The 24,781-nt window shown below is 36.1% G+C and overlaps 1 protein-coding gene across 10 annotated transcripts in view; it reads left to right on the forward strand.

The window, feature by feature from the left end:
• Nucleotides 1–488: 488 nt before the first annotated feature.
• The window catches only part of LOC106143694 (patronin), a 68,468-nt gene continuing 44,175 nt past the window's right edge, over nt 489–24,781 (forward strand). For 9 of the 10 annotated variants that reach the window (XM_060946940.1, XM_060946959.1, XM_060946952.1 and 6 more), the window contains exons 1-2: nt 3,000–3,493; nt 21,528–21,623. In XM_060946940.1, the coding sequence (XP_060802923.1) occupies nt 3,374–3,493; nt 21,528–21,623 (216 nt within the window). In that variant the 5' untranslated portion in view covers nt 3,000–3,373. Of the gene's footprint in view, nt 902–2,999; nt 3,494–21,527; nt 21,624–24,781 lie in introns of those variants that run through there. The other variant, XM_060946947.1, reaches the window with a different exon arrangement.

Raw genomic sequence — 24,781 nt, forward strand, 5'->3', positions numbered from 1 at the left:
GAAAGATTGCCAATGAATTGTCTTTAAACAGCATAATTGTGTTAAATTGTAAAATTAATTAAAAATATGTAGAAAATACATGCACAAAAAAATAATATTCGAAGTATTCGAGGCAATTTTTATTTGTATATAAGAATTTGATAAATGTTAATATGTCCTCCGCTACGTTTGTGCTACAGTTCAAAACTTTAATTTAAAAAACAATTGTTTTTCCGGAACGAATCAAAAGAGGGCGCTTTTTAATGATACGTTCCGTTCTGTCCGCCATTATCTATGCGCTGAATTGCGCTTGTATATATTTCTCGGGAAGTTGATCATAAAAATTAAACCGGATTTTATCTGTTGAAATATAGGTACATGTAACAAAAAAGCAACATAGATAAAATAAGGTACCAAAGCACAAATAAAAAATTCAAATGATTTTGTGAAGCACAGAATTTTTTTTTGAAGTAAGCTGTCAGTGTTGTGTTAGATTCGATTATGCGTAGGCCGGAATATATGTAGGGCAGCGACCGTCAGTTTGCCTCGATGACGGAATGTGTGTGAAATTTTTAAGATGGTGAAGAAGCAACTGTGTTTTTCGATTCGTTTAACTAAATAATATTTGTTGGTGCACGGTTTAATATAGTAGGACGATCAATATGTGTCCATATGTGTGATTGTCTTTTTACGTTATCCTTCCGTTGTTCCGTGACAGACAGAAATCGCTGAACGTGTTGGTGGAAGCACTGACATTGTTTCATTGGAATTGTAGAGTCCATCGTGATTGTTATGTTCAAGCTTGTGTTATACACATCCACGACACCCTGGTACAGAGGATTTTGATGTTTTCAAGATCATGGAGAGGCAAGAGCGATCACATGCCAACATGGAGGCCGCAGATTTCGCGGATACAAAACAGGTGAGCTGAACACTATTTTAATTGCCGGTTGTTGAGCACCAAGGCAATACGAACGAATGTGAAATTGACCTTTCTTTGAGTGTTGTCGTCAGGGTAGTTTAAATTAAAATTAGCATTTCCGTTTATGTCTTTTCTTACATACTTTCGTGGGTTGTTTACTACAAATTGTTTGTTTTCCTTAGAATGCGCATCCCAATTATCCCAAAATTTGATATAGAATTGGACTATAATTTAAGGAATGACAATATCACCTTTAAAACTAAATAGAAGTGTCCAAGGTAGGCAGTGGGCGATGTTGGCCTCAGCCCACACTGCTGTTGAATAAATAATTTGTATTAGAACATTATTATGTGCCATATTTGTCACATCAAATGCAATTGTAATTGAATGGATTCTTTTGTCTTTGCTACTGTAATGAGATACATAATAATTGATCAAAGCATCATTTTTATTAACAAACCTGAGGTTTATGTGTAGATAATTAGACATTTACTTTTTTTTATAACCAACAACTTATTATAACCTTTTATTGTTGGCAAGAAAATAAACAGTGTTATGTGTAGTTCCTGGCACTATAGAACGGGACCGCTCCGTATCTTTAACATGGAATTCGTAAAAGACGACTAAGGGGGTTGCATCTGATAATAGACTTGGGATTTCTCTTGTAGGTAGATGGGCTAGCAACCTGTCTCTATTTGCATCATGATTCTATTGACAAGCCATACAGCTGAACATGGCCTTTTAGTCTGTTCAAGACAAGTTAGTACATACATACTTACAGTATCGTCTAAATCCCTTGTGGGAAAGACAGGGCTAACAGTTGCAAAAAGACTGAAAGGCTATGTGCAGCTGTATGCTTTTTGATAGAATTGAGATTCAAATACTGACAGTTTTCTAGCCCATCGCCTACAAGAGGAATCCCAAGTTCATTAGCCTATCCCTTAGTGTGCCCTTAACCCATGAGCTTGTAATAAGAGTTGTGAATATGGATGTAGTGAAAAAAGTAAATAGAAAAGATAGGCAGGGATTATGGCAACTTGTCACTATTTCTATCTTGATATTTAAGTTTGGATAGTTGGGAAGTTTACGTTGTTGAAGAAAATGCTGCAGTGCAGTTTGGTACCGCTTCTTCTGCACTGACGCCTTGGAAGCGGCAGTAAACTTAGGTTAAGTAATTTATTTGACGTCAACCAATGTTGTGAAATCAAAAGATTTGACAATCATTAAGCGATATGAAGTATCCTAAAAAATGAATAAAAAATTTTGAATTTTTAATGTGAATCACCATTTCATCATTAAGATATCCATCTGTGGTGCAATTTAGTCATCAAGTCTAGTGACTGTTAGGCTATATCAATCATAAAGGATATAAAAATGTGCCGTGTGGTTCCTAGCACCAACAAAAAAAAGAAGAGGATCACTCCATCTTGTTCTCATGGATGACGTAAAAGACGACTAAGGGATAGGCTAATAAACTTGGGATTCTTCTTTTAGGCAATGGGCCAGCAACCTGTCTCTTTGTGAATCCGAACAGCTGAACATGGCCTATCAGTCTACCCCTCAAGGGATATAAACGTAATAATATTTAGGTATATATGTTTATAAAAATGTGATGATACCAGCAAACTTCATTTTACCATATGACTTATTCAACTACGTAATTTTGTTTCTGATAAACTTAATTTTGAACTTGAATTTTTAAGTGAATTTGATAAGTTTTTTTTTTTAATTTCGAATGAGTGTTTCTCTGATGAACTTATTTAAACAACTTTCATGTTGCTTCTACAATTTATTTTTCTATTATCCACAGTTTAACTAAATCTGAGAGAACAAAAACTGATACTCTATTTTTATTAATTGGTAAACATTTGGTCATTGGTAACTTTTGGTCTCAATGCACGGCCCAGTTTTCGTATTATTCCCACCTGTTCTAAAATTAAATCAATCAAAAGACCAAGATCAGCAAATCGCGTTATAGTTACTTATCTCAAGTCATAACTTCGGTTCGGATTAGGAATCTTGGTAGGGGGTAGGGAGTCCGCAGCGTCTCGGTCAGCAGTCGCATCGCGGGCGCAGCACGGCGCGCGCGCATCGCACCGACGTCCGCCAGCCATCGTGAGTGATGTCATCTACGTGACAGTGTAGTGTTGTGGGAAGAGGCTCGTGTCCTTCTCTGTAAAGAGTTGTCAAAATTGAGATCGAGTCTTTTATAGTTGGATAGCTTTTGAGCTCAGGAGTCTGATAAACAGGACTTTCATTGTCTCTCATCACATTGGATGAAGGAACATTTTGCAAAGTTACTGAAATGTTATTCAGTCACATGTCAGAATTATTTTCACCAGTCTTTCGTCGTACCTGTCAAGACTCAATCTAGTACTTTGCTAATCTATTTACGAAAGGCTCATAACCACACCGCGACTTAAAGGACTAAGGACTCGATCCTCTGCAAGTCTGGTGCGGTGCTTGTGAAATATGGTAGCGATGGTCGCCTCGGCCTCTGGGTACGGCACACTGCGCCGCTTCCTTAGCGCTCCTGAAGGGCAGCGCGACATGGAGGCGGGCGTGGTGCCCACCACATCTGTCGCCGTATCGGTAAGTTGACTTGTTGGCTAATCCGTTGTGTTGTCATTTGATTTTGTGTGAACAAGGCTTTAAACTTTTCATGGCCTTTGGCTTTTACATTAATTTGTTTAAATAAGCGTGTTTGTAACTGAAGGGTTCTCGTGAAAATGAACCTACGACCTCTTAATCTACAACCACATAAAACAATCTAGGATTGACCGTCTAAGAAATGTTGAAGAAACAGTTGTATATGCTTCGCATGTAATTTGGTGTGGCTGAGCCGTTACATGATAACGTTATGTGGAATGTTGATGCGACTCGATGACTTGTTTATCGATGCGACACCGTGAGTCGTGGTGATCGAAGTAATCATTGTTCGATTATCGCTAAGATAACGTATGACAGCATTCCTGATGGTTCGATGCATATTTTCGTCATTCGCAAGTGGTCTAAATTACTTATTAGTTATAGATCGAATAAAACACAGCAAACCTTTCTTTGCAGCTTTTTTTGAGGTTTCGGTAACTCCCACATTCTCTAATCTATCTTACTAGATCCAAATTTAAATATAGCTAGGCACTGGCTAGCCTGATCTACAAAGCAGTAGTCTGTCTTAGCGGAAAGATCCTTCAAGGCTTTACCTTCCTGCCTAAGACTACATTCGATATTGTGAAACCTCAATCAAATAATAACAAAACTGAATGCCCCGAGCAGTTCAGCCGATGTGGTTTTAACGCATTAACCTAAACTGTTTCTACCATTCAAAGTATTTCTAAAGCCTTAGAAAGTGCCACAAAACCATTATTCACAATGGGAAAAAGAGTTAATGTGACTAAATTTAACATTAAAATTATCATCTCGTTTAAGCAGAAAGTGTCAAATAACACAATATTTTATTACATTCTTGTGTATATAAAAATTTAGGAACATGTATCGCATTAAAATTATCTCCCTATTAATTTTCTGAGAAAACACTGCATTATTTTGTGCCGGGTTGTTTATCTACGGTTATTGTTTCATGCTAATTTTTACCAATATTTTAATCGAACATATATATGTAGCATGTTAACATTAGTCCACTCTGACCGTTCAAGGGTCATCAACCTTACTTTCCTTTTTATTATTCCGTTGTTATATTAGCATCGATCGAAATTCCGGCCTTGGCCCGACGCTGACGTTCTATTACAATATTTCTTTTCTCGATGATATCATCCTCATCTGTTGAGGAATATACGGGATGGATACAAGGTTAGGTCATCAGACCGTGGCTGTATCTCGTTCGTGGAGAGCACGGCTCGTTGGCTCCCGACCGCGAAAGGAGTGCGCACCACGTTGGATGCCGACCCAGATCACTTTGGCGTTTACTCGATTTTTTACCCCGAATTAGCGTGGAACGCTGAGAGTTGATGCTGCAAATCAAATGTCACAGTTACAAACATTTAGCAAAACTAAATTCAAGGAAAAAACGAAACTATTAGTTACTTGATCTTGTCAGTAAGTATCGTTTTGTAGTTATATTAAAATGCTCTTCAGGATATTGCAGTAATAAACGAGCTACCGGTGCGTAAAGAAACGCCACGAAACAAATGCGGTAATAATAGAATATTGTCAATGGGAAACTGAATTACAATTTAGTACCTATTCAAAGCAATCGTTTAGTTTTTCGCCCAAGGGCCCATCGTGTGTGGCAAAAAGAACTAGTCTGCCCTAAAAGAGGTGCTGGAATGCCTATTTTGAAATACAGAAATAGACATGTGTTTGCCGCAAGAAGTCTACATTAGAATTCCACGGAAAAATAACTTAAATGTTAGTACGACATAACTTATATATGACCCAGTAACAGCTGGGTACATAATTCACACGCTTTCTAACGATAGAAATAATTAACGATTTAAATGTTATCGGAAACGTTTATCGCTATAACGATTTATAATTGTACAGAAAATAGTTTTTCGATTCTGACCATTATTTTGGTCGCTCTAGTGCTAAGCACGAAGTTTCGACAGACTTTGTCGTTTTTGACAGCGCATACTTCCGCCCACAGTTCTATTTCTTATATGGATGGAACCTTGTTATGTAGGCACGTGAATAGTCAATACATATTTTGCAACAAAATCAAGTCTACAAGCCTCAGAATGCAAAGGTGTTCTGCTTTTTTTACTTTTAATGTCTTTCGACTCGAGTATAATTTTTCAATGTTATTTATTTCATTATTATGTCTTAAATAAATCGATTCCATCAAAAACATAAATCAGTTAAACTGTTATCTATTTGGATATGCAATGCTTATAGGTTTTTAACGATTTATTCGGTCAGTCTTATAGGAAATAATGAGTAACGTCGCCTGAAATAGTATGTAGGTTGCTGCAAACTGCCGGGGGAACGTTACGCAAAGGCGATCTGTAAATAAATCATATTATCTGAGCCTTTGATGAAACTGGATGTTTCAAAATTGACCTAAGTGGTCGGCATTGCATTATACAGTTATTTACTACGAATACTATCAACAACGCCATTTGATCTCATGCTAGAGTTAAAACTATGTAATTGTATCGCGGAGATTGGTTCTTCGATACTATTTAACAATTTCTTTCTGTAGTTAGAATTACGACACATCCGCTACAGAAATCGTGATTGGGCATGGCAGATTGTACCGTACCTATTAATTTAATTTTCGAAAATATAAACAGTTTTCTTGTTACAAAATCAGGAATATAAAAGTGCGTATTTCTCAGCTAAATATCTTCTTAGTAAGAAGTACGGCTGATATCGTTAAATCATTATAATAAGAAGGTACTTCCTTTGTTAATGTTTTACGATTACCGTCAATTATGACTTAATTAACTTAGGTTACCTAGTTACTAAAAATATTTTACTAATTATAACCACATTTTTATAAGTTGGTGGCCCTCTAGAGTGCATGTTATGCCCGCTACTACTTGTTGTCCTTGACACACCATCTGTCATTCTTAGAATCTTGAAAATCTTGTGCAAATAATAAAACGTGCTGTAGCTATATAATCTAATTTATTTGCAAAGATGAAAGTGTTGGTATCGCAGATGCTAATCCTCTTAAACTACGCCAAGATTTCAAACTTTCACAGCTAAACACTGGCATGGTATGAACATTTACTTAGCTCCGATATAAATTTAATATTTTAGAAGAGTAATGAGCGTAAAATATATGTGAAGTTGTGACTTTTTAAAATAACTTCCATTTAATTAGATGTGGAATTTTGATAAACCCGTGATCACGCTTTTCGATGTAGATTAAAAATGCTTTGCTGATTAAGTAATATGTTTATTGGGCTTCTAAACGTGTGGCAGAAGAATCTTCATTTTCATAACATTATTGTACTGAAAAGTAAGTCAATTAACTAAGAATGAAATGATTTTCTTTTATTCGTGATTTTAAAGAATGCCTTACTAAACCTCAGTAGCGTCTAATTGTGGTTACGCGAAGTAATAGTTACTCTTAATAATGTAATCTCACAGCTCGGCTCCGACAGTTCGATACAATGCATCTTATGGACTTGGAGAAAGCTATAAGAGGAATGTTTGGCGGTTACTTTCATGTGGCAAGCTTTATATTACACACGGCAGAAGATACGGCCGCCTGACTTTAAACATCTGTGTGTGAAATGAAGTTTACATTACTTACAAGAGATCATTGATGTCTGATATTATTGTAATGTGTATCGTTTTCATTTCAGTAGTCATAATTTATTTCTTAAAATGTTTGAAGTCTTCACCTTCCAACCTTTCCCCGTCTAGTGAGTACGTAATAGGGAGAAATGCCTAATTGCATGTTTTAATTTCTTTAGATGGCTAAAAGTATTGCATAAACTCTAGCGTGGTTTGTAATTAAGGAGTAAAAATCTTAAACCAGTTGTTTTGTAATACGATATTTAAATTTTAATTGGTCAGTACTAATAAAGTTAGCAATCACGTGTGCATTGAGGTGTTACCGTTTGTAATCGTCACTATACGTCCGATGAATGAATGCGAAAAGTGAAATTAGCCTGTAGGCAAGTTTTTGGTCAGATTCAATCAGACGTTCGCCCGTGGGCCCAAACATCTGATGAATGAAGCCGCTCTCTCCATTCACAACACAAATACATTATGTTATGCAAATGAAAAGGAACGCATTGTATTAATCGTTACGTGATTGTATACCAATAAGTCTTGCGTGCAACGAGATGAAAATCGTTGAGACAAAAACTTGGAAAATCTGTTCTTATGAATGCTGCGCTTATTAAGACTCTTTTATCAGCTTTTCTTAAAAAAGTGTTATCAACTTTATCGTAATCTTTGTTTATCTTTCGACGCAGGTAATGTTTATACTTTTATCTTTCTCGAAGTTTTGACTTTTATCAGTTGATTTTGCAGAAAGTTTAAAACCGTTTATTTGCTAGATAATAGTGTCTGGCGTTGTTCCAATAATGTTGTCGTGGAGATAGTGTCCTTTAAGAAGAAGTCCCAAGAAAATTTAAAGACAAAAATATGAATGATTTACGCGCATTGTCGTCCAATGTTACTTTCAACTTGCTGTCAATGATTCTTCTAGTATTTATTTAATTTGTAATTAAAGCATATATGTAGATACCGATTTTTTATTAACTCATCTTAAACAATTATGACCATTCTTATTATTGAAAGCTTTTTTGTTTCTTTATCTTTTAAAGAAAAACGACATGAAACAAGTACTTTTTAGTGTTAAGTCGTTTATGTTTCTCGAGTCTTCAGAACTGCAAGTTGAATAACCCCATTTCAATAGTGTCGAAGTCCAGTCTGCTGCGCATTGTAGGATCAGTTTCAACAAGAGTCTAAACGAGCAGGAAGCGAACGACGCGTCTGCCATGACGGTTTATATAAAAATGTCGCTTTGTAGTTAACTTGACGTAGGGTCGTTTCGATCTGAAGAAATTAAACAATGTTGTAAGGTTCATTAAATATAGCATTAAGTGAACCATTTTTTGATTAGATTGTTCACTGAGATAATTATCTAGGTATGGAAATAATCGATTGATTTGCTACGTTTAACTTCACGTCGTTATTTCACACGAAATTGTGTTTCTTGTAGTTGTAACTAAAAGGTGTTTTATACAATTTCACATAGGCTTTCTTCTTCTTCATCTTTATTTCCGTTCATTCATAGGTTTGCCTTTGAATGATTGAAATGATACGTATTGTGCATGTATTGTGAATACACTTGTATTATACTCGTTGATTGGCCCTAATGCCTGCTATAATTACTATGCAAACGTAAGAATGACCTCGACATAACTTAGTCATACAGTACTTGAACAGTATCATGTTTAGTACATATCGTTATTCCGTTAGAAATAAAATTTTGACGAGCTGTGCAAATTTTATTTATAGCTCCGTAGCGACTTTCGTCGAGTCAAGATCAAGGTTTAAGCCGTTTCGCTGTCTCATCGTAATTTACTTTTACATTTGATACTATAGCAGAGGCATTGAAGTCTGTTGTCACGTTCATTGCTACATGATCACAAAATTTAACTTATTTATTATGTTCGGATCTTAAAATCGTACTCACAAATTTAAATTTGCATATATTACATGAACATGACACACTTTATCAATATTCTAAACTGGTTTGGTCTTTTTGAGCAGTAAACAGAAGCTTAAACATCGCCTCTGTGTATTGAGTAACATTACAAACATAAGTTTTTATACCTTCCTGTAATCTTCAATATCATGAAAATAAAACTATGAATAAATAACATGTCCAATTCCCAAGGAGCCGTAGCTAATCTACTAAGAGCAAATTAACAGATTCTGAAACATTGATCACGTGCATCTCACTGATACTAACCTCTATCTGTCTTACTAATGAAACACTAATAGGTTGGAATAAATAAGTTTCTGTTTGGTATTATAGTTCTTTATAGTGCTTAAGCGCCCTTAATGCATGTATTTGCTTTTTTATGTTTGATATGAGCATTACATTTCGTTTCATAAAATTGAAGAACAATAAATCAATAGAGATTATAATAGCTATAGTTTACCATTTTTATTATATGATTCGCAATTGCTGTTGAAAATCTCGTTTCGCAACGCAAATTATTATACTTAGCGCAATTAAATGTTATTTATACCTTGAAGCCACTGTGAAAGTACTTTCACAAAAGTTAAAAATTCCTAGCATGATTATTTAACCGCCTCATCCTCTGAATGAGATTCTTGGGCAACAGCAGGTAAAGTTGTGGGGATTCCAGGCATGTTTGAAATAGTCTTGTCCTCCGTGGGAAATCATGAAATGGAGACGCGCGTGCATCAACTCTTATTTCGCGAGTCACGCCTTACCGGTATTTTTCCTGACACAAGCTTGCCTAACTATGTTACAGCCGATAGTTAACCGACTTGTGTTTTGTATCAAGATTGCGACATTTAAACATATTGTTGCATGTTTAAATACATTCGTAAACATTGTTGTTATATTTATTGGCGCGTAACAGTCCAATCTTTGCATGGATTGCAGTTGTCTTAATTATCTATTGATATGATATAAGATCAGTGCTTTTAATAACTCCTGGAAATCTATGAATGTATAGGAGAAAACTTGTTTCATAGTCTTCATATACTATCTATGTATTTCTGTGAGAAACACTTGTGGTATTGTGAAAAAGAACTAATCATATACAGTTATTATTCATGGTCTCTATTGTGTTAGCGCCAGTGTCATTAAATATCAACCATATTGATTCTCAAGTTTCACTTGACCAAACTACTGTAAGTTACAAACTCAATTTAACCGGTGATTAATTTTTTCACATGAAAAACAAATTAAGTCAAACTCTCTTTAGTTAAAGTACCGTATCCCAGATAATTTACGCCCGGAAAATTTTATGCAGCAACGTTGTCAAAATTAAAGAAAAGACAAAAAAATTAAGCCTCCCTTAATCATCTAAACGAAGTTTATGCGGATAGAGTACCCGAACTGATGTATTTAAATTTTAAACGTTTTTTTGCTGCGTAGCGTCTTGTGAGTATTTAGTTTTTGTCCTGTAAGAGATAATGACGTGACATGTGTATGTAAAAATCTAAAATGGTAAGCGTATTTCAAACATCCCTTTTATTCTTATATTTTCAACGTAAATAGAACCGGATCAATTCCATCTTCGACATTACCATAATGTTATTTTAATTCACTAACTCAAGCTTGAAGCTTCATGTTATCTGTCAGGGGTGAAGAAACTAGTAAGACCTGTAATTTCAGGTTACATTATTGGTTATGTACCGTTTAACTGTATTAAGTTTTTGTTGCCGTGTGGTTCCCGGCACAAATAGAAAAAAGAATAGGACCACTCCATCTCTTTCCCATGGATGTCGTTAAAGGCGACTAAGGGATATGCTTATAAACTTGGGCTTCTTCTTTTATACGATTGGCTAGCAACCTGACACTATTTGAATCTTAAAGCCAAATAGCTACTAGTAAACGTGGCCTATCGGACTTTTCGAGACTGTTGTGTTGTCTACCCCGCAAGGGATATAGACGTTATTATATGTATGTATGTTAGTTTTTTGTTATGATTAGTTCAAACGAATAATAAATATACATACATACATACATACATATGATCACGTCTATATCCCTTGCGGGGTAGACAGAGCCAACAGTCTTGAAAAGACTGAATGGCCACGTTCAGCTATTTGGCTTAATGATAGAACCGAGATTCAAATAGTGACAGGTTGCTAGCCCATCGCCTAAAAGAGGAATCCTAAGTTTATAAGCCTATCCCTTAGTCGCCTTTTACGACATCCATGGGAAAGAGATGGAGTGGTCCTATTCTTTTTTGTAATAGTGCCGGGAACCACACGGCACTAAATATATAATTGGATATATTAATAAAAATATATATTGCAATATTTTAAATTTGTATGTCGGTGCATGTAAAGCCTTCTAGTATTTAGGCTTCGAACCTTGTGGCCAATGTTAATCAGCGAACAAACAAATCCTTTGCAATGTCGTTACGCCTACTTAACTAATTTTGTGGAATTTTAGTATAAATTTTGAGTTTTTTACTTGATATGTTTTAAATGTAATTTAACACTTACAATGAACTTTCTATTTGTATTACTATCACTATATAAACAGATCGGTTGGATAAAATTTTCAATTATAAGTTTTAGATGTATGAAAGAATTTTGGCAATAAATGAAGTTTTACCACATGACGGCTTCATGAATTGCGCCATCCCATTCATGTGTTCCCAAGTTCGTATTTACTTAACGAACACGTTGTCGCCGTGACCGGAGCCTCTTGCTACCGTGATCGGCATACATTAACGTTTCTTGGTACCAAAAAATATCTGCCTCTCCAATGCTTCTTCAAATATTTAATACTTGTCGCAATATTTCCGGAACAACTTTCGATACAGCCTAATAACACATCTGAATAGAAACACTTTGGTCAAACAGTGACGTAACCACTATGTAATGTCCAGCCGTGCCGTTGGTCATATCGATCGTCGGTTGTCCGGTGCCTATATTATTGGTTACGAAATGTGTATACCGTCTGGTTGCTCCCTGAGCTAGACATCTCTTACTTTCACCCAGACTGTCTGCGCAGCGTCTGCACTATCCATTGTAGATGCTAGATATAATCAGAAATCTAAACCCACACTTACTGCTTCTTAATGACGCTCAGGTATATTGTATAGTATCAAATCTAAAGAAGTAAGATGCAGTTTTATATATTTTCTGTGTTATCTGTCTATTTTTGTGTAACATTTATCTGACATTGTGAATTATCTACCTCAAACGGGCAGATATGCAAAATTATGTCTTGTTTGCTAAATTTATCTCGTACACAGTTACATTATAAAATATTTATTTTTTTGATTTCATCATTACTATTTTGATTATGTTTTCGATGGTTACCTAAATTATAATTGCTTTATCATATTGTATTAAAATTACGGTACATGATTGGTGTTTTCCTGTCACTTCCTTAGTTATGCAGAGCTCACAAGCCTTGACAGTGCCTCGCTAATATCAGCGTAGGCCCTAAGGCCACTGTATAATTTTCATTGCCGTTCGTTCGCGTGTCGCTAGTCACATTAAAATCCATCTATGAGTGAGGCTCATCCGTATAATTGACATCAAACATGAAATAATTGCTGTTGTTATAACATTTTCGAGTATCGGCCTTGGTATAAAAATTGTCAGGTTTCTTATTTTATCTAGTAATAAAGCAAGAACTATTCAGTTTATATGGTAGTTAGCCTTATGTGCTCAATAAAGCCAATGTATGGCAGTCGTCGCGTGGGCTTTATATTTATAGTTGCCATTAGTTATGACTTCATCCAGTTGCTCTGTTGTCGACGATTTGTCCTTAAAATTACGTTATGGTTTACATTCATTCTTAAATAATTTAGCAGATATTTAGCTATACGCTTAGTATGTTTTCCTATTATTATATCTAATTTGAAATAAAATACAATTAAATTACTAAGAAATTTGTGAGTAACAGTCGTCCAGGTAGCACAATCTGATGACTCAGAAGTGCCCCGATCATTCGCCGTTTCCTGTGTTGTTAAACTGATTGTAAGGTTATTAGTTCCAGTAGCTCCACTGGCTGCGAAAGCTATGACAATTCTTTTTAACTCTCAATCTTTGTCCTTGGCAATAGTCATCGTTTCTATTTGTAGTTATAGAATATTGACTATACTTTTCGTCAACTTCCTATTTCCTTTTTCTATAGTCCTTTTTATTGTCAATAACTTTTAAATAACCTGTGTGATATTCTATTCCGGTCACGTTTATTATATTTCAAGCAATCTTCTTTTCATAGAATTGTTGATACCAGTTATTCGTTTCCCGTTGCCTTAGAAGGAGATGCATGCTCGTTTACGACTAATCACCGCGTTGCAAAAATCCAGTTAATCGTATCTCGGCTTAACACTGCATTAGATGGCCATCTGTGTAGTTTCCAATGAATTATTTATTAAAGTACATGTTCCGAAGGCTTGATCTTTTTCTCCTGACCGCTTTTGACTTGTCGCCTTATTTGGACAGTAGTGATTCACTTCTTGTTCCGCTCTATACATTACATTTGAATGTTGAATCGTGATGAAACTTTTGAAGCACAATGTCAGCTGTCTTCCTTTGCCTTAAATAAGAAATTCAATGACTTGAAATTTGCAACATCAATATTTGTTTGAATAATGTCCACCTTCAACAGGTGAATCTCAAAATTAATTTGATGTAGGTACATATGTACACCGTATGGTGAATGCAGATGTCAGTAGAAAAACTAAAGCGAGGATCTTGTTTTTATATTCAAAACTACATCATACTTGTAGTCCTCATACAAAAAACAGCGTTAATTACTCTCCACGCGTGCTTTCTTGATCATCTTGCCATTAATAGGCCGTTTTAAGAATAGTTTGTTTTGCCATCCACTCAACCAGGACGACTTTGCTGCATTAAAATGCCGTATTCAACTTCCCCTTGGGAATTAAAACAGTTTTGTAAACACGACACTAATTCACTAATGCATTCCGTATGTATGGAAATAAACGCCTGTTTGCTTCACTTGTTTCTAACGATAAACAATCATTTACAAGGCAAATTGTCGGCACTTGTGTCTCATGGTCAGGTTTATCGATCGTTGAATATAAGCTTTTGAGGATTTTATTGTGGGAAGTAGAAATAGGAGTGTGCATTCCAATCCACATATTAACTTTTATTTGTTGCCTCGAAGATCCTTAATAGAACTGTCCGAAATGATCGCCAAACATTCGAGACAATCGATACGGTTTATTAAGTGTATTTTTAGTTATCCCGTTTTGACGTATGAGGTAAAAACAGGACTGCAAGCTGTCTGTGGGAGGCTGTGTGGCGTGGGCGCCGACCTCCTTGGCTCGCGTGGGTGCAGGTGCCAACGCACCTTTCCAGTTCCCAGCGGCTGGTCCGAAGCCTCAATCCAATCCTAATTGCTTCGTTAACTTTACCATTTTATAATGCACCTCTTTGAGTTTAATAATCATCAAATTTTTTAGCTGTAATGATGTACTACGTAAACTTAAATACTTGTTGTTATTGAAGAGCGGTATCTCCTAACACAGGTAATTCCTTACTTAAAAGGAGATCTCGGTCACAAACATGTTTGATCTAAGTTGGTACAGAAATAAAGAAATTATTATTTAAATTGTTAATGAAACGTTTCGTTAGTGGTTCCTGTTACTTGAAATTAGCCTTCTGAAATAATCATTAAATCCAAAATCGTAACATTTATAATGTTAATTACATGCTGTCATTTCTTTCTCCATTTCAAAAACCAGTGTTTTAGTTTTACTTACGTTCACTTTCATTCCTTTCTCTTTTAAAGCTTCATGCATACAGTTTACCATCTCCTGTAACTCCTCCGCTGATGACGCCAGTATAACCTGATCGTCGGCATAGAGCAGACATTTGACGAGTAATTCATTCATCCTTAATCCACTTTCAGACTCTTTCAAATCTGTCAAACAACTATCCATAAATAGGTTGAACAGCCACGGTGACGCAACACATCCCTGCCTAACACCTTTCTCAATCTTAAACCACTCAGTGTGCGCTCCGTTTATCCTGACACAAGCACTCGAATCCTCATATAAGGATTTCAGTGCTCGTATCAAGAGACTGCTCACCCCATGCATAGAGAGTGCTGACCACAATTCATTCCTCTCAACTCTGTCATAGGCCTTTTCCAAATCCACGAAAGTGCAATAGACTTTTTGACTCTTGGCCAAAAACTTTTCGGCTATGCACCGCAAAGAAAAGACCTGATCAGTACATCCCATTCCCTTTCGAAATCCCGCTTGAGCATCCCATATTTTGTCATCAGTTTCATTCCTGACTCTATTAATCAATACCTTAGCATACAATTTGCCGACGACGCTAAGCAGGCTTATACCACGATAATTTTTGCAGTCCAGTTGTGACTCTTTTCCTTTGTAAAGTGGCACAATAACAGCCTTACACCAATCTTTTGGTACTCGGCCGCTTCTCCAACACAAATTGAAAAGGCAGTACAACTGTCTAGCTACGACGCCTTTTCCTGCTTTAAGCATCTCGACCGACACTCTATCATACCCGGCAGCCTTACCCGCTTTCATACTCTTAAGTGCTTCCACAATTTCAAACATTTCAATTTCGCCTTCCATCTCATTCTCTTTTTCTTCGCTATAGCAGAACTCTTTCTTATTTTCTTCCTTTTTTTCAAATAAACTCTCAAAATAGTCCTTCCATATCTTTAGCACACATTCTTCTCCTTTCACAACGCTACCATCCTGGCATCTGATCCTAGTCAGCTCTCTGGTTATAGTTTTTCCTCGGGCTGACCTTACGGATTTCCAGAATACTTTCAGATTTGACTGAAAGTCTTCTGATAGCCTTTTATCAAAATCCTCTTTATACTCTTCTTTCTTTCTAATCACAGCTTTCTTAACCAAATCTTTCATTTTTTTATATTCCTTACGTGCTTCATTCACATCCTCATCTATAACCTCTTGCATTCTTAAGTTAGCTTTTGCTGCTAACAAATCCAGCCATGCTTTCTTCTTTAATCGCACAAGTTCTTGCACATCTTTACTCATCTACACATTTTTGTGATTTTTCCCTTTCCTTCTTCTACTTACACCACACACTTCAACAGCTACTTTCACAATTCTTTCTTTAAATTCCTTCCATCCATCTTCAATATTGCTCCTCTCATCTAAATCTTCAATTTCATCCTTCAGTCTATTAATATACTTCTTACCTACATCCATATCTTGCAAATTTTCTACTTTCACTCTTTCCAAAGCGCTGGTTTGCTCCCTTACCCTGTGCCGCCAGCGATTGAAGATACCCCTTATCCGGGATATCACCAGTAAATGGTCCGAGTCAATGCCAGCACCGCGATATGCACGGGTATCCAGCACTTTGTTCTTCAATCTTTCATCTACAATCACAAAGTCTATCATACTTTTTAAAATACCTTCCACTCTTGTATAGGTGTGGATCTCTTTATGTTGAAACATTGAGTTCGACACAAAAAGATCCCACTCTAGACAAATTTCTAATACACTTCTTCCATTATCATTCACCTTTTCGTCACCAAACGCACCAAGCACCTTTTCATATCCATCACGCTTTACACCCACCCATCCATTAAAATCACCTAACATAATAATCTTCTCATTTGGCTTGGTAACTTTCAATACTTCTCTTACACTATTCCAGAACTCCTCGTTTTCGCTTTTTGCTGATGTTGTACCCCTCGAACCCACATCCCACGGTGCATAAACACCTAAAACGAAGATCCGAGTGATTCCAACTTTCAGCCTAATCGATAGAAGACGAGGGCTGACACAGTCATACTCATTCACACACTCAGCCATTCGTGCAGAAAGGATTAGACCGACCCCTTGACAGCCTCGGCTGGTACTGGAAATTCCAGACCAATACGCCGTGTAAGGGCCGTGCTGCGTCGCGTCGCATCCTTTCCGCTTCGTTTCATTCACGCACAACACATCCAACCGTCTTTCACCCATCATCTGACATACTTCCTCAATTTTATCCTTCATTCCTCCTCTTACATTCATCGTCGCAAAGCGGCTTTCAGCAGACCGCATACCGCTCCCGCCGGGAACGAGACGTGATGGGGTGCGGACATCATCGCCGCCATTTAGGTGCTCTTTCAAAAAATTTGCATCCATGCGATTCCCACGAGACGCAAGGGAATAATTTTGTCCGCCCCAGCAGAGCCCCGCATGCCAGGGTAAGGCTAGCCATTACCTGGGGGTCGCCCAACCCCATGGCGGAAGTGGCACGCTCGAGACTAGGCTCGCCCCTAGCCATGCATCCATCGGCGCGGCAGACCTTAGATTGGCATATATGGCCTAAAAGTTAATCCCAAGTATATAAGCCTATCCCTTAGTCGCCTTTTACGACATCCATGGGAAAGAGATGGAGTGGTCCTATTCTTTTTTCTATTGGAGCCGGGAACCACACGGATCTCTCATGGCTATCGTAAATAATATTCCGGATCTACACTATCTGAATCAATCTAATAATAGCATCAGATGTCATTGTCAATGTGTCTGTTCAACGCTTGGATTGTTTTCTTTGCAAAGTCTGATGCCTGGCAGGAAGTGGCATCTTCCGCCAATGAAGGCACGGTCAACTGCACCTCAGCGACGAAGCCTCTTGTTAGTTTAGCCACGGGAGAGAGTGAAATGCGAGTGTGTGGTGACTTCGCTAATTGTACAGCAATTAACCAGTACGAATTGAGTGTAGAGAGTGGCTTGCCCGCTCCACTTGCTATATGTTATAGCGTGGCGCATGAAAGTACTTTAATAGACGCTTTACGAGCGAAACGCTCCCTGAAGTCGCTGAGTTGAATTTTGTTTTGGGCACAAATTTCATAAAACAGACTTTAAGAATTAGTGAATTTTTGTCGGTTTTATTAATATCGGATGCTTCATAATTCGGACGGTTTATAAAAGAGTAATTTGACAAGTTATGAAAATAAATGGAATGTAAATGTGTTTTGATTCAAGTAAACACCTGGTTGTACCACTAATAAATTAAGTTTACGCATAAATACACATATATGCGATGCCAACATAACAATTTTATAATTTAGATTTTTAAATTATCATTTATACTATTTTTAATCGCCTCAAATAAAATTTAAATGTTTGTGATTTCCATCAATTTATTTTCATTTCAATATTCTAGTTTATCTGCTTATCTCAAATATCCTATATTATCTATTGGAAAATATAAAAGTTTAGAAATGTTTGTTTGCCTTTCTTAATTTAGTTATGGCCTTACCGAGTGTTCGTCGAAGTGGCTTCTATTTGGGAGTGTCTCTGCATCGGCCTATTTTTACCCGGGCGGCATGCGCCGGCACGCGCCGACCTTTCTGTCTTATGATTTGTCGGCGCTCTGATGCTGTTATTGATAGCTCTCCCACTCTTTTATTATGTTTTCTCTCGACGGGTTCCTGTCGTCGTATTTCAGATTATGATTCAGAATGTCGACACGTTTGTTTATGCGTTTCGCATGACTTCAAAGATTCAGTTCGGAATTGTTAGCATCTCTTCTCTTCATACCACCCCCCTAATATGGTTCCATTTTGTATATTGACCTAAGGGAATTGTGTGATGTGATACTAAACCAATTTTGTTAATTATGTCATGTATCTTATACAAGTTGTCCCTGGTTCTGAGAGAGAAGAACTACGTGTAAATCACATTATACGCATGCCAATTTCCATAATTTCAATATCAGTTTGTTGTCTGCCTTTACTTTTTAGCCGCACAGAAATATATTTTACTTTTAACACAATACGTATGTCGATTTTCTGCTATCAACATACAACCCACACCCAAAAACCTCTTCAGAAATAAAATATGTATAAATAATTTTTTTTATAAAACTGATCTATCCCATTGTTTCACGGAGCGAATAAACCAGTGGTTCAATTAAATTTCTTCAGCCATTATAATTCCTCGCGTTCGATATCAGCACCAGCATCTACAAGAAGTGTTTAACCATCAATTTGTTCTAATGTAATAACAGATCAGCGTTCGCAGCGTGAATGCTTTTGCGTGACGATGTCTCGTTCAGATTGGACAGTCATTGAACGGTTAATGATATTACCTAATTGTCTTTGTCAGGTTCAGAGTTCAAGGCGAACTCTTTGTTGCAAAATGTAATCTTTGAAATCCTTTAAATGTTTTGACCACACTTACAGTTTTGAGGTTTGAATTTAACCCTCGTAAAGTTAAATTTTCTGTGTGCAGAAGGGCTTGAAACCAATCTGTGGTGCGCCATTACCTAAATGACCTTGCCAAAACCCAGGTCTGCCGGAATCGCAAATGTGGAGTTAACTCTAGGGCGCAATACAATTTGTACAGCTACTTCTTTTTAAGATAATTTACCCAGAACGAATTTTACTAGGTTTCTTCGTTTACTACTTTTAATTACGAATAAGAATTTCTACCGTGACATTTTGTGTCTCGGAACTCCTATTGAATGATTAGTTAATGTTTTTATAACGCACTTTGTTATGAAAATATAAAGTATACACATTATGTGGTGTGTATTCATTATTATAATATTTAACCAGCATAGTATTATAATTTGTCTTGTTCTTGTAGGTGCAGTATATTACAGACATTGCAGTTGTAAGATTCTCATAATGTTGTAAATTCTGGTTCAGCGCAACGATAGTGTGGGCGTTTTAACTGTTATTGGTATAGTTAACTTGTTGCAAGATTACAGTTATTGGGAATCTGAGGCGAGAGCTTGTTTGTTATAATTTAGTAGATAATTTTGTTGTAGGTAGATAATTTTGTTGGTCCAGTACTTGCAAGAAAGCTCACATTGGTCTTTGTCCAATTGATGTGTCGTACCTAAGCTATAAGACTTAACCTCTGCCTTATATAAATAATTCCATAACCCTGACTTAATTATAAATTAATTTACATACTTGTTATAAATTTAATGAATATATGTGCGGTGTAGTAAACATGTTAATTATTTAAATACTCGTTCGATGTCGCCATCGGACCATACCAGTCCGTTCAACACAAACTGAATGGCAATTCTTTACATCACTTTAGTGTTTCCCCCTAGATTGTCAGATAAGGATACTATCGCAATGTTTTGACTTGAAGCAGCTTTTCCTTTTGCATGAAATTGCATGAAACCTGCGTCATGCATGACATGAGCCCTTATCTGATTACCTTTCAATGTTTATATCATGCTACTTGCATTTTATGTTTTTGGTTTTGTACTAATTATCCAACATGGTTACTTGCGCCTTGATCATTACGGATCATTTGCATGTTTTTTAAGTGCTTATTTCGGATTAATGTAAGTTTCGTGAATATTATTCCAATTTAGATTTCTTTTTGTACTGACAATTGTTAAAGAAAATCAAGTAGTGAAAGCAATGACATTTTACTTTTAACAATTTAAAGTTCAATCCGGTAAAGTAGTTTAATGTTCACACGACTGCCCAAACCAGGACAAGGACCCGACAACACACTGAATGCGATCACAATAAGCGGACGTTGCCATAGTGTGCTTGCCAATAATTGTCGCACAGGGCACGGTCACCACAAAATTATAATGAGCCATATTATTACTTCTGATTCGCGTATCGAAAACCGCAGAAATTTGACCCTTACAAATTAAGATCCTGGTTGAGTAAACTTGACATCGCCACAAATAGCTTCCTTCTCGTGGATAATCTTTATTTTTCATTTTTTGCTTTAATGATAGACTGAATGTCTTTTAGACCTAATTGGAATTTATTTAGCAACTTGTTTGTATGCATGTTCATTGGCAAAATGAAAAACACAAAAACAGTGCATTGAACACATTCCTATTCTACTCTGATAAATAAAGACAAGAAGCAATTTATTCTAATACCTAATAATAGATAACTAGGTAACTCTTCTGTAATACTTAAAAATTCTATCGTTATTTTTGTTACTACTAGGAACTTGTATGTCTCAAAAGTTAAGGTGATGCTGCAGCATGAATTATCATGCGACCTCTTTTTCCTAACCACAAAAGTACAAAATTTACAAATAAGAATTCTTAAGCGTGTTAAAATTTTCTATGTAAATTTATTCCTAGTTCTGCCTATATTTAAACAAAACCAGAAGCACTAAGCCACAGATTACTTACACAAGTATTTAGCGTCAGCACACGGCGCTTGATTACTCCATTCCTCGTAATGTCTTGTCTTTATGTTATGGGGCGCCTGGTTGCTCTCATTAGGACTAAACTTAACAACAAAGTACAATATACATAGGTGTACTGAAATAGTGTGAAACATTCATTAGCAACATCCATTTGTTTTCTGGTTCTTTATCTGCTGCCCCACATATCAATCAAAATATAGTTTAAGATATTCAAAAAGTTTTGTAGACAAATATGTGATGACTCCACGAAGATGTATTGGAGTTTCAAATGAGAACAATTAGTAATAACTCCGCTTTACAATTATGTTAATAAAACATTCACGTGTATCTTATTTTTGTTTCAGTCAAAACAGCGGGCGTCGATCAAATGGCTGTTGTCGAAGGCATTCAATAACAGGGTCCCGGAGAACCTACAGGAGCCGCTGTATAGGGATCACGAGGTACGATTGTTATAATTATTAATGTGTGTAATTGTAATTGAGGAGGTAGAATACCGGACAAAGTGATCCCAGGTCTGGAGCATAGCCATGGTGGGTGCTACCGGTGCACTCAAAGATGATAGAGAGAGAGTTCCGAATGTGAAACATTTGACCCATAATGATTTTGCTAATTAAAATTTCCTGTATTTACAGAAGCAATCATAGAAACAATTAGTAATAAAGGTATGACTCCCGGTTCTACTTCCTTAAATTCTGGCTACGTTTCCTATTTCTATCAGAATTCGCGGCCATTCATTTTGTAGCATTGCGGTACTCGCTGATTTGATGCAACCCATATTTTAGCTAGGAAATATTATTGTATCATATTTTGAGAGCCAATAATATTGTTAACCAACTTAATTTGGTTCATAATAGATGTAAATACTTTTTGATAGTTAGATTTAAATTTAGGGTTTCCGATTTTTCTGAAATTTGCTTTCCTCAGTCTTTATTATGTCATAGATCTAAAGGTTAAATTGTACTATTGACCACTTAAGACCTGATATTACAGTTACATTTCACCAACTAGACACACGTCAGTTACGTGTCATCACCCTGCGATATTTCTCACGTCCAATTTCACTACAATTGTATGTATGTGAACATTGTTTAACGCCGGTTTGTTTGTTTGTTGTCTTATTAAGAAGTGTTAGCTCATTTGAAGAATGCTGTACGCGTTGAAATTGTCGAACGGGTTACAGTTGATGTTGTGTGTTCCTTTTATTATGACATAGGTACACGGAGATTTTGATACTTTTGAGCCGTGGCTCTGTTTAAGTGTGGGAAATATGGGTGATTTATTAGTAGAGGCCCGAGATGCTCTCTATAACATAATTTGCTTTTTTTTATTAGCAAGTAATGTATAAGTATAAAACATTAGTGACATCTTAATTTTCAATATAGGTGATTAATCTTTTTACACCTACAGTAAATTGAAGTCAGAATTGTCGTATTCCATATTGAAACTGATCGGGGCTTATACCTGAGACTGGATCTAATGATGCACCCAAAAAGCAAATTCATTACAACTGCCACACTGGCAAAATAATTTTGATAATATTTCGAATTCATTAATAGTTTCAAGGTTATACAACGGGGATATCGTATCTAGAACGCGCCATGTTCAAACAAGATAGGTTAAAGTTAAATCCCTTCGCGATGTAAACATAGATAAGGGGACACGATCTCATTCATCTTGACATGCGATCCCTATGTAAGCACACGAAGCTTACTGTGGTAACTAAGCTTAGGTTTTCGATGTAAATCTCCTAGCCTATTTGAATTTACTGATGAAAGTCACAACTTTTTACTTTAGCGAATGTATTTTTATTATACCCCTCCAGGAAAGAGGCGTGATTTTATGTATGTATTTTTCGGATTGGAGATCTATAATTACTCGTGGCCAAACTTTGATCCATTTTCACGGATCTTCTTATGCACAGCCTATGATTATTATTTATTGGAGGGAGGTCAAAATGTTTGTTCTTAAAGTTTCACATATTAGTTGTGTTGATGTTCTGGATTTTCAATTTTGACGGTCTTCGGAAGTCTTAAATAATCTGGGAATGAAAAAACAAATAAAAGTTACGATTAAGTGTGCCGTAAAGTATATGAGACCGCCTACTCGTTTCGTCTGCAAGCAATAAATTATTTATAATGTAAATACACGTCTAATGAATGATATATGTTTATCTCGGGATGTTTTCTCCGGGAGTAGGTATCATTTATTCTTCGTTTGTTTACTGAATCAATCAAATGTTATTGAGCAATCGCGACTTGGCGTTTGAATACAGACTCTTATTGCACCCATTAGACTTGCTCAATGAACAATATTTTAATTCGGTTGAGAAATATGACCGAAATAGAACAAATGGTCTTAAATACTTATTGGGAAATGTTTAATATTTTCAATCGAGTAAGATTTATTTCCAACTATGTAACGTACTACTTTTAATACCACAGAATTAGTTCAGATATTTTCATTAAAGCAAAAATTTTAATTCACAGTGTTTAGAGTATCGTCTCATTATTCACACCACGTATTCAAATATAACAATATTCTCATAAAAGAAAAGTTATTCTGACGATGTGGTACTTAACACAACTTGACAATAAAATGCTACTTCGTGATGAAGGAATAGAGAGATAAGTTTAATAACACTATGTTATAAAATATAAATCTTCAATTTCGTGCGCAAATCTTACGTAAGTAACTAAGTTTTTATATGCCTGGGTTTTATTTTCAGAGACCGTCTGTTCTGTAATATTTCAAGTTTCAGTCGGCTTGGTTTTATAAGTCTCCTTAGTTATTCTTTAGATTGTTTCCCTTATACTTTTATACTCTAACTTCACCAAGATCCAAATGAAAATTAATTTAGCATGCATCTTGTTTCATAGACAAATTGGGCCATAAATTGATTTATTTATGGCCCAATTTGTCTATGAAAAATTTCTCATTTTATGATATCAATCGGCCCGGCCACCTTCATCATTATCAGCAATTACAAATTAAAATACTTATATCTACTTTAGGTATGAGATTTTTTTATATACACTGTTAGCTTTGAACTAACTCAATATACAGTTATAAATGTTTTTTTGTGTTTATACTTCTCTGATAACACAATTACCTCATTGCCCTTGAAATAAAGCCGGTTATATCATCAGGTTTAGCTGTAGGCTTTATATTGATCCGGACGATCCATAGTAACGTGGGGTTGGTACGAAGTCACGCGAGTATCGAAATTCAGTGCGAAATTTGTTCTTGGGAGTGTCCTATGCCATCATACCGGTGACTAGTGTGCTATCCGCTATCAGAATATAGGTGACATTTGCGTGTGTGAAATCAACATTATGATTCAGAAATGGAGGAAGATAGTAAGACATTGTAATGGAAAATTGATTGCAAGAAATTGTAAATTCTTTGTGGAACCTTTTAAAATCCGATATTTAATGTAAATTTGCAGAAATTACAGGAATGAAAGTACTTAGCTTCTTCCCAATCTAAACGACTTATTCTTTAAAAATATATATTTCTTTTACGCTCGAGTGAGATAGGTGATGTTTTTTTATACTTAATTATTTTTTTTATTTCGTGCAAATATCAATGGGGTTGGTAA

Source organism: Amyelois transitella, chromosome 2, assembly GCF_032362555.1.
Source record: "Amyelois transitella isolate CPQ chromosome 2, ilAmyTran1.1, whole genome shotgun sequence".
Taxonomy (NCBI): Eukaryota; Metazoa; Arthropoda; class Insecta; order Lepidoptera; family Pyralidae; genus Amyelois; species Amyelois transitella.